This window comes from Teleopsis dalmanni, chromosome 2, assembly GCF_002237135.1.
Source record: "Teleopsis dalmanni isolate 2A chromosome 2, ASM223713v2, whole genome shotgun sequence".
Classification (NCBI taxonomy): domain Eukaryota; kingdom Metazoa; phylum Arthropoda; class Insecta; order Diptera; family Diopsidae; genus Teleopsis; species Teleopsis dalmanni.
The window spans coordinates 156058472-156070830 of NC_051847.1; the positions used below are offsets into that span (position 1 = coordinate 156058472).

Below are 12359 nucleotides of genomic sequence, written 5' to 3' on the forward strand. Positions count from 1 at the left end.
GACATGATAAACATTACTTGTGATATTTTAAATTAAGTATCGAGATAAACCTCAGTTTTATTAGTTCATAAAAATTGTAAAGAATTTATATATATATATGGATTTTAAGAGAGAAAAATGCTATATCGTATTATTTGCTATATAAAATAAAAATGGTGTGGTACTGAATTTAAATTGATACTCAATTAATTACGACAATGTTGAATTTGGCGACATAACCGTCAGATAATGTTTATCTACGTCATATGTTCTATAAATAATTTGTGTAGTAGGATAAGTAGTTTTTAATAGCAATAAGAAAATTTTAATAACACTGTATAAATGTAATAGAAATTCTTAAATTGTTAAAATTAAAAATAAAAGAAATAAACACACTTCATAGCGCAAAAAATATATGAAATTTGTTTAATAAATAGTATTAAATAGTATATAGCAAAATGCCAGGCAAGGTTGGTGTTAAAATTAAAGCTGGTAGAAATTTACCAATAATGGACAGAAGCAGTGATACGACAGATGCATATGTCGAGATTAAATTAGGAACAATAACACAAAAAACGGATGTTTGTCGCAAATCTTTAAATCCACATTGGAATACAGACTGGTAAGTGTTCAGTAAGTACATGCGAATGCAGAGGCAGGTAGAAGAGTGAAAATTAGGAAAAGCGATATCAGTAAACGACACTTGCTTAAGATAACTCGTAAACATTATTTAAAGTAATAAATTAAATAATAAGCAACTAACTTTTTAAGGTTTCGATTTGAAGTGGATGACGCAGAACTACAAGATGAACCTTTACAAATTCGTTTAATGGATCATGACACTTATTCGGCTAACGACGCAATCGGCAAAGTGAATATTAGTTTGAATCCCCTTTGTCTAGAAACTTCAGGGCAAACAACGCAAGGTAAGGGAACAGTATTTTCTGGCTGGATACCAGTTTTTGATACGATGCATGGCATACGTGGTGAAGTGAACATTATTGTCAAAGTGGATTTGTTTTCTGATCTAAATAAGTTTCGTCAAAGCTCTTGTGGAATACCTTTTTATCACTGTAAGCATGAATCAAAATAAATGAAATTTTAATTAAATTCAATATTAATATAAATACTTCATAGCTCAATGCATTCCACATGGCTACCGGGCACAAATTATACATGGTTTTGTTGAAGAGTTAGTAGTAAACGATGATCCGGAATATCAGTGGATAGATAAAATACGTACACCACGAGCTTCTAATGAAGCACGACAGGTTGTTTTTCTCAAATTATCTGGACAAGTAGGTTATTCTTAATTATTATAATTAAAAATTAATAATATTCATTATTTTTGTTATGTTTGTTATTTTTGTTATTTTTAAGGTGCAAAGAAAAATGGGTCTTAAGGCCATAAATATGGGTGCAAATGCAGTTATTGGCTATACGCAATGCTTCGATTTGGAAGGTGATGTTGGTGTGGTTGCACGTGGCATTGGCACTGCTGTCACTTTGATAAAAGATACAAATATACAACCAAACACAGCGGACAATGCGCTCATTGAAGAGTAAGTAAAACTAAAAAAATGACAGGCTAAACTGATAGTGTCTAGGAACTAGAAAAAAAATGAAGTATATATAATAATATTTTACTTGATTTTTAATCTTTTGAATAACTAAAACTTTTTACTTTCTATTTGCCCATATCGTGCGCTGTCGAAAACTAAAAAATTTCATAAACTTGTAAATTTGTTGTGTAAAATTTTAACATATATTAATACTTCGTTTGTATGTTTTGTTTGTGTTATATTATTGCCCATTATACACACCTTCCATATAAACCGTATTTGAATAAAGGAGTACTCAAAAATATTTAGAATTCCTCACCGGAGGTAATATAAATTTGTGCGGTTCAGTAGATTGGGATATAAAAATAGATAAATCTAGTTCTATTACTTTCCTCAATTTACCACATTCTATTTCGGATACCGATCTCACAACTATGCAAGAACTTATAAGACAGGAAGATGAACGAGGTGAAAAATCCGCCAAAAAACTTAAACATCATATGAAACGTTTAACGCGTTCATCGCGTAACATTTTGAATGAAAAGTGCAACAGCTTGATGCGTAAAATTGGCGACGGTAACGAGTCAAAATCAGTGCAAAGTAGTAGTTCTCTTTCACTGAGTAGTTTATTTACGGGCGGCTTCATGAAAGATGACTTAGGTGCTTCAGCACGCAGCTCTTTACTGACTGTACGAAAGTCAAGTTTTAAAGCTAAAAGTAAAGCAACAACCCTTAAGCCCGTACAGCGACAATCACTAAAATCCACACATCCAATTGTACGTTCTGTGAGTGATGATTCGGCGATGCAGCACGGCCTCACTTGTAACAAACACACTACAGCACCAAAAGTAGCAGTTATAACTGAATTTACAGATAATACGCGTTCATCACCAAATATTTGTGGTGAAGAACAACTCATATTGCGTCAAGCAATTCTCGCTAAAGCCGAAGAAAGCAAACACCAGCCGTTTGGTGAATTCACTGCTCATGCACCACATCTTAAAACAATAGGAAATGAAACTAAATGTGGGCTAATGAGTTCCTCAACAACTCTTTCGGAAAGTGACACAGAAAGCTCAAGTTCAGATGAGTATTCAGTTTTAGCAGAGGAGTCAACACAAGAATTACAACTAAATTCACCAGCTGAGGATTGTGATGAGAAATTTAATTTTAGAAATCTAAATTTGAAATATAAAGAGAAATCAAAACCCTTAGTGGAGAGTCTACATTTGCAACAAAGAAATGATTCAATAAATCATGATCAATTTTCAAACACAAAGTCGTCTACAAAACCATCAAAATCGAGTGGCAGTGAGAAAGATAAAACGCATGCAATAAAACAGCTTCAGTTGTTTAAAGAATTCAAAGCGTTTTCACATAATTTGCAGGTTTTAAATCAACTTACCTATAGTGACTAAACTTAATGAAACTCTACAAGTGCACAACTGCTAAAGAAGAATTTCATTATGTTTTTAAAAGAATTCGTAAGAACATTTACTATAGATATTGTAATTTTCAGGAGCTCCTACACAAGACATCAAAACTTAAACGCAGAAATAAGCATCAAAGCATAAACTCGGCTTTAGCTAGTGCAAAGCTTGAACCTTCTTCCATAACATCAAAACCTTGTGTGGTAAAGTCTCCAGAAATAGATGCCCACAAATCATATTATTCTTCCCAGCCAGAAATATCAACAGACTTTGACAGTACAATTGACTTGGCAAAAATGAAAAAATTACAAACTTGTTCATTAAACAATTTATCATATTTAGCAACAATGCCGCAAAATGTGCAAAATGTGCAAAATGCTAACAAAGATAGCAAATGCAAAGCTAATCAAACGCTGCTTTCTAATGTCAATGATATTGTCTCACCTACAAAATCCACATATCCCATTTTACAAATATGTCCCTCAACGCCAACTCCCTCTGAATCTGATAATTCACAATTATCACCAACTGACTTAAAATGTAATGACGTACAAAAGAGTTTCTCCCTACATGCCCTAAGTAGTGCGTCGTTTGATTTATTAGATTTTGGTAAAAAGTTGTCCCCACGAAAAGTACCACAAAACGCCTGTAAATTATCAAAACATATTAGTAATTTAACTCCTAATGATCATTATCTTAATACAAATACTACTAACCATAGTAATAAATATTCACCATTGCTTGCTTCATCTACTTTGCCACTTTGCATCAAACATCCTCATCATAGGTCACTGAGCGAGATTAGTAGCACAACTGGCATTACTGCATCAACTACAGATAGTCCGAATTTAAAGCGTACCGCACCACCAACTCTTGATAGTCGCACAAAACTATCAACAAGCCCAACAAAGTCTGGTGTTAACGTTGCATCACAGTCAGATAGCATTTCTTCCACAACGACTTCCACAGCCACCACAATGATACCAAGAGATGTTGGTGAAATTTGCCGTCGATCGTCCGATTCCGATTTGAGCATTACACCTAAAGGTAATATTTTTATACATAATTTTCTGTTAACGATATTAAACCTTGTAATATTCGTTTAAATATATTTTCTTTTGTTAGTTTCATATAGTTATTTAGTTGAGATAAAATATTAACTTTCTGTAGAAAGTTAGTAGTTAATAGTTTTCTGAAGGATCGGTAGAAGATAATGTACTAAATTCACTTAAGCGCACAAAGTAGTCGTAGAAATTTCTTTATTTTAATTAATTCCTGACATAGTTTCTATATTCTAAAGCAGCTGCAGTTGAGATACTTCACAATTTTGGAAAATATGGTGTATTCAGATGTAACTCGGTAATACGGTAATATAGTAATTTTACAGAAACAAATATACATAAAACTTAATGATTTTATCAACTTTCCGAGCACGTCTGAATATCCTTATTCTATCAAAAAAACAAAACGACTTTTGTTGTTAATAAGTTGCTTAAAATTGGAGTGTGGTGAATTCCCTAATCTTAGCCTAACCCATAAAGCATTACCTTTAGTCTATTTGATAGGAATAATGTGTTTAATTTTTTTTTTTAACAATTGAAAAGAAAGTTGAAGTGTGGTGAATTCCTTAGAAACACACCTTCAGTCTATTCGGTGGTGCACAATAGATTAAGCTGGCCAAAGTGCATAAACGCCTAAGCCCAATCCTATTTGATAGTCTATTAGTCTATTTGATAGGAATAATGTGGTTAATTTTTTTTATTAAACATTTAAGAAAATTTTATGGAAATAGGTCAGTAATTTAAGCAGCTTGCTTTATTTATGCTTATGGTTATAAGAAAAACGTTTCGTAGTTAAAAGTAATGCCATACTTTAATTAACCTATAAAAAATGTTTAAAGACTGGGGTCAAACACTGGTGTAATTGTATTGCAATTGATGGGGTTTAAATTCAAGTCAACAGAATATATTTGGCTTGAATTGTAATTTATTTGTGACGTATTTAATAATTCCGGCTATTTTTTGTATTACATTTGATGAGGCATTACATTTGTATTCAAGGTGAATACAAATGGATAGCTTTATGATTTGTTTGGGTTTATATTAAATAATTCCTGATACTTTTTACACAGAATGTATATCAATTTTTATAATTGTACTCTCTCTAAATTTTTTGAATTTCTTTAAATTGCTTTGTTAATATAGGGTATGATCAGTTAGGTAAAGTGATCGTGGTTATAGTAGAGTTACATGTAGGCTAGTAGCCTATTGTGTTACCATAAAGTATATAGAGAACTTAAAACTAGATAATGACAAAGCAGCTGTGAAACATTTTTGTTAGAGTATATCAAGAGTACATAGAGAACTTAAAACTAGACAATGACAAAGCAGATGTGAAACATTTTTGTTAGAGTATATCAAGTTCGTTAATATGTTTGTGATTTACTTAAGCTATTTACGAAAATTGTATTGCCTTTGAAAATGTATTCTCGAATAGCATGTCGATTAAGTGATCTCGAATCGAATCGAATCGATTAAGTGATGTTTGTGAGTCTGCCTATTAGTAAGCATATTAGTTACTTGATTTTGAGATAATCGGATAAAATTTTGCATATGCATTTCTCTTAGCTTAGACAGTCAAAGTAGATAAATGAAATGCAATTGGTTAATTATATTATGGAGTGCCAATATAAAATAGTTTGCAACATATTTAACTATAAATATTAGTATAGTGTTTTAACTAGTATAGTCTTTTGCAATTTTGGCGGTCATTTACATTATACTTAGCCGCTAGATTTTGGCAAGATTTTTATGTTCTAATATTAATACGTATTGGAAAATACAACAATAAAACCTACAACAAAATTGCTCCTACAATAGTTATAGAGGTTGATTAATATAACAAAAACATGTATTTTATATATATTTTACGATATGTATATTTTCATACATATTAAATATACTTCTTTTATACGTATAAATATTTTTGTAAAAAGTTTTATTTCCTATCTATAATGAACCTAACCATTATACTAATATATGATTAATGTGCATCTAGAGATTACTCAGGAGCTTAAACCTTTTCAGCTCATAATGCACTAAATGGAAATTTGAATATACATATATGTAATAGGTAATTTTATAATATATAAATATATAATATTTATATATTATATTATATAATGTATTATAAAATATATAATTAAATAAATTAACTATACTCACTTTTAAAGTTAATTATTATTTAAAAATAAAAGAAGGACTTCAGCCGCTGAAGAGTAGAAATTCTGTAATTTCGAGTAATCTTTTTCATCAAAAACATTAATCACTACGTTTGCTTAATGACTACCAAAAAAAATTCAATGTCGAAAAGGTTTTTAAAGGTTTAATTATATTTGGGATAACCTAAATAAATAAATATGATTATGAATATGAAGTAAATATGATTACTTTTTCTTACTAATTATCTTAGAAAAATATTCTATCGTTCTACATATATGTATATAATTATAGTTGAGAATATTTTTGAGATAATTTTAATAAATTCTGTAATGCATTAAATGTTGAATTTAAAAAATATTCAATATTCTGGAATATATTCTTGTAACACTTCTTCTATTATTCTTTCCACATGTTATTCTCTTTTCAATGTGTAATCGTTGATAATAGTGCTCCATCGAAAGAGTAAGTACCGATATCCGTATCAAATCAACGTTATCTGTAATAGGTGTTTTACGAGAAACATATCCACATTTTTAACGTATACATTTTAATTTTCTTTCACTACAAACAAATCTTAGGTGTTATCTGGAAATTTTCAAACTTTAAATGTCATTTTATTTTCTATGTATGTATATATTTATTAGCATCTTTATAAGTATTTGTTGTGATCCTTTATTGTGCTTAAATTTTTCTCTCAGTTATAAGTGATGAACCCAAGTCTCATATGAAAGATGAAGATTGCCTTACTGGACTCGGTGCAAAACTCGGCGATTACGAAACAAATGATGATGATCTTAAAAGTATATTGGAAACTGCAATCACTTCTATTTTTCTCTTTCTAAACCCTAGCCTTCTGATTAGATCTTTATGACCATTAATCTCTAAAATTCGAACATTATAACATTCAGCATGTCACATATACTCTGTCTTAAGCATGAAAGCTGTAAATAAACATGAAATGTTGTAATTTTATAAAATAAATATTTTCTGGTAAAGATTTGTATAATTGTATGTCTCTATGTACCCAAACATATATGGATCGCTGTTTATTATCCAACCTCTAAACATATTTATAATACATAATCCATTTATGATCTTCGACAGGGAATTCAATTTGTGTAGCAAGTGAACGTTTGGTAGCTGCTACCGCAATGATGCGTTTGAGTCAACCGATAACAAGCAAGAGTAGCAATGCTGATACCGTAGATATGCTGGAATATCCCTTCCTGACCATGACAAAATATCCAACTGGATTTATTTTACACATAGGTGCTACAGTGGCAGCGCGTTCCGTTAAACTTTTAGAACGTGTGCCCAATCTTGATGAACCAGAAATCAGAGATTCATGGTGGACAGAACTTCGCATGGAAGTGCGTTCACATGCTCGCGCACTCTGCTGTAATGTTGTTTTAGGATATTCAGAATCAACGACAATATCGTAAGTATATATCTACAAATTACCCAAATCCATTTGATTTAAATTAGATTTCTTAAAATAAGTGTCACTAACTGAATACAATCTTTCTTTTAGAGATGATGTTTGTGTATTATCCGCAACTGGTACTGCGGCTGTTATAAACATGGCATATAATCGTTCTGTGTCCCAAACAGATATTTTTGCCGTAACGAAAACTACGATGTCAGCATCACTTGAAGAACGGGACACACAAAGATCAGATTCAAAAGATTCCGGAACCAATGAAATAAGCCATAAGGATTCAGTTTCGTCTTCCTTAGGTACTACCCAGAGTAGTAACAATAACTCCGCTGGTAAAAAATATGGTTTGCCTGGATTAAATATATCGAAGAACTCATGTACAATGTGTCATGTACCATACAATTTGGGTTCTGTGCCATTCAATGTCAAAATGAAAAAATGTGCCATTTGTCGCAAAGGACGTGTACCAGATGTGTTACTATCAACACTTGAAGTGCCAGAATATTTACAAGTTACAGGTAAGTAAACATTTGATTCTCTTGGTTATTTTTCAAATAATTAATATATTAAATAAATAGGTCGTGGTTGTTTCATACAAGCACAGGTAGTGCGTGCTAAAAAGGATTTACGTTCTGAATTGAATGCCAAAGAAATTTCGGATGGTTTACCATTTTTGGAATATGAATTGCATCGTGTGCTCATTAATAAACTAAAAGCGAAAGGAATGAACGCTATATTTGGTTTAAAAGCACAAGTATCAATTGGTGAACGTATGATAGCATTAATTGCTACCGGAACTGCTTTGTTTCTTAGTGCACTTCCAATACCACAAGTACCTAAAATAGTTGCAGGAAACTCTTGGACCGATAAACAGAAATTGAATGAACTTCAAAAAAAACTACAGGAGACTTTTGAACGCAATCAGGAAATATATCAGTTAAAATCAATGGATCCTGATTTAACTGCCGGTACACTGAACAATTTACCTGATAAGCAATCAGATACGGATGAATCAGATGATGAAGTTATTGAAATTGATTTGAATTGTGGAAATAAAGATACTTGTGTATTAGAAGTTGATGATATAGAAGACTTAGAAATTATTTCGCTTCTTATGGAGCCATATCCGCCAGAAGGATTTCATGTGGTTAATACACAGAGTGTGCCAGGAATGGTTGATATGGAGGCAGTTAAAAATTTACAAATGTTTACACAAGTATGGCGTGCCAAATTAGATGTTGGACAATATATCAATGGTTTTCCAAAACAATTTCAACGGTGAGTAACTTAATGATTTCTCACCATCAACCTAAATTGAATACCTTTCTTTGTACCTTTCTTGATTTAACTTATCCATTAATATAATTACTAACGCTCTCTTTATATTACTGAAGAATATTATCTTTGTGTTTCAGGTTGTTGCAGACAATATACTTTAAATTGCGTACCATGATACCGTGTGCTATTTGCGATCTACGATTTAGACTGGATCTTCCAGAAAGTGTATGTATTTTTTTATATTTTAAAATGGTACAAAAAACGAAAATTTCATAATAATATTTAAATTGAAAATGTAATTTAATAGCAACTATAAATAAAAAATATACAATTAAAAATAAAACTTAATATTAAAAATGCTTTACTGTTTATTATAAAAGTTAAACTTTAATCATAATGACGTTATAAATATAATAAATAAACTGTAGTTAGAAATGTTATAAGAAATGTTATAATTGAAAAGATATAAAAATGATTCATAAATGAGAGTTTTTAATATTAATACAAATAATACTAACATATTTTTAAATAATAAATAAATTTAATTTGACTTTTTTAATTAATTACAAGGAAAGAAACCACATTCTAACAAAAAAATATGATATTGAAATTTAACAATAATAAATTAATAATTTATTAATTTAATTATTCTATATCTGGTTTATAGTTTCTTTGTTATATTTGTTAATAAATTTGTTAATGACTATTCATAGCAAATTAACAAAACGCCAAGCTAGAACAATACAAATAAGCATGGTTATAGGTAACTTGGCTACATATGGTAGATCACTGACTCTTAGCTTCAAATTTGATAGGGTACAAGTTCAACCCTTTGTACTTGCAATTTAAAAAAATTATTTACGAATAATTAAATAGACAAAATTAAATTCAAGTGTGGTTAGTTAATTAGAAATAATCAAAGTAAATATATCATTAACAACTAAAAAATATTTTCTATATAATAATTAAAACAGTTGATCATATGTGTTTTACATACATAAACATTATAAATAAATATAACAGAAATAGAAAATAACATAAAATATAACATCATTTAAGACTAAAATTTTTTTAAATCAATAATGAAGTGTTGTGTTTATTTAACGACTAATAATATTTATTTAATATTATTTTAATAGTTAAATAATACTAATAGTAATAGTAAATAACACTAAGAATAGATTAATAAAAATTTCAACTATTATAAATATCCATTATATTTATAAATAAATAATTTATTTTAAATTTAATTAAAAAATTAACAAGTTATAAATTAATTACAAAAACACATATTAATCATTGCATTATAAGTTACTGAAATCTAAAGTAATTTAATTTAATTAAATAATATTCAAAAATATTTAATTATGTATGATTGAATTTCAAATAATTATAAACTTCAACACACAAATAGTCAAAATTATAAATACTCATAATAAATTTGAATCAAAATAATTATAATAACATAATAATAACATAATAATTATAATAATAATATATAATAATTATAATAATAATATATAATAATTATTAATATTAATAATTAACATTAAAAAATTACAAAAATAAATTACGATATACATTGTGACCGAAAAGTTTCCGAAAAGTTTTAAATAAAACGCAAAATTCTTAATCTTCATCAATATTTATTTTATCTCCTTCAAAAATATGCCTCCATTAGAAGCGATACACAAATGCCAACGTTTCTTCCAATCATCCAAAACATTTTTTATAGGCGCTTTCCGGTATGGCTTTGAGTTCCCTCTGCGAATTCTGTTTTACGTCTTCTATGGATTCAAAACGCGTTCCTCTGAGTGGTAATTTGAGGTTGGGAAACAGGAAAAAGTCACACGGTGCAAGATCAGGTGAATACGGTGGCTGTTCGATGGTATTTATTGAATGTTTGGCCTTAAAATCGTTGATAATGTTGAACAAATTGAGGTGAATCGGAACAAGCCGGGCGTTGACACGTCGCATACACAAATTGTCCACCAAAATCAAACGAGCCATCTCACGACCGATGCCTAGCTCTCGTGCTATCTCTCTAACACTCACATGAGGATTTTTGAACACGATTTCCTTTGCCTTTTCAATGTTTTCGTCGGTGGTAGAGGTCGAAGGTCGTCCAGAACGCGGCATGTCTTCGACGGTCGTACGACAGTCCTGAAAGGCTTTGTACCACTCATAAACTTGAGTTTTCGATAAAACTGATTCCCCATAAGCCTTTTGTAGCATTCGCAACGATTCTGCACACGAAATTTCGTTCGAAAAACAAAATTTGATGCAAACTCTTTGTTCAATATTTTTTTCCATTGTTTTTTTCGCAACGCACTACTGAGGTGAACTGGTTTCAACAGCTGCCGTAAACGAACTGTCTGACAGATCGCGCTCATTTTTTGCATAGTAATTAAGGACAGTGCTGCCAAACTACATAAACTTAAAATATCGAAAAATATACAGCGCGCGAATTTTAAATGAGAATTTCCGAAAGCTTTTCGGTCGCAATGTATAATATACAATGTAAAATTTTTTGTGTTTAGGTGCTTGCATTGTCACCTTTACATTCATTTAAACTTCTCATGACTTCACGAGATTGACCCAGGAATCCACCCAAGCCCTTCTCATCATGACAAGCCTAAACAAACGTCTTCAGGTAACAGTTATTCACTGTTCCTGGTGCAACAATGTTGCATTTATAATACTTAACCTATCAACAGCTAACTTTTGATGGATTTTTAATTTTTATATATATGTATATTATTATTATTTTAATTAAGGATACATTAGATTTTTATTTTTTAAATTGACTCAACCATGTACACTTGCATAAGCCTCTTTGTCTAAAACACCAAACCATCATCTTCAAAATCCCTTTCTACACATACAAAATCTGTACAAAGTACACACAAAATTATACACAATTGTATAAAACCTATAAAATTGTGAAAAAACCTGTAAAAATTATGCAAAAAAATTGCAAAAAAATATATAAACATTGCAAAAATATATATAAAATTGTAAAAAATATTGCAAAAATATGTAAAATATAAACTATATATGTTTAAAAAACCTATGTCCTCGTCCATATCTAATTGTTCGTTCAAAATTAGTCATAAAATTAGGATATCCTATATATTGGTATAAACCAACAAAGTAACCTAAAGTCAATGGTTTCCATTGACGCGTTTCGTCCGGTGACCAACCGGACTCATCAGAATGGAATGAAATTTTTGTCAGTGTAGTCCAGAATAATAATTGTTAAATACATCAATTAAATAAATAAATAATTAATAAATAAATAAATCAATTCAAAATTAATAAATTCTCAAAATGAACATTAAAATGAATTATAAAACCATTGAAAATATTAAAATATTAAAAATATCAATCTTTAAAGTCACAAAAAAATTATTTAAAACGTTAAAGCCATTAGAACAAGTTATTGAAATAA

General features: G+C 29.8%; 2 protein-coding genes across 2 annotated transcripts in view; one reads left to right on the top strand and one right to left on the bottom strand.

The window, feature by feature from the left end:
- LOC119676000 (zwei Ig domain protein zig-8) overlaps positions 1-12359 on the bottom strand; it is a 336138-nt gene that overhangs the window by 40755 nt on the left and 283024 nt on the right. The window lies entirely within an intron of this gene.
- Positions 366-11505, top strand: LOC119682089 (C2 domain-containing protein 5-like). The gene is made up of 11 exons (XM_038095438.1): positions 366-601; positions 751-1052; positions 1117-1277; positions 1360-1541; positions 1831-2929; positions 3061-4018; positions 7297-7630; positions 7724-8148; positions 8209-8908; positions 9046-9133; positions 11449-11505. The coding sequence occupies exons 1-11, from the start codon at positions 438-440 to the stop codon at positions 11503-11505; spliced, it is 4470 nt and encodes a 1489-aa protein (XP_037951366.1). The 5' UTR covers positions 366-437.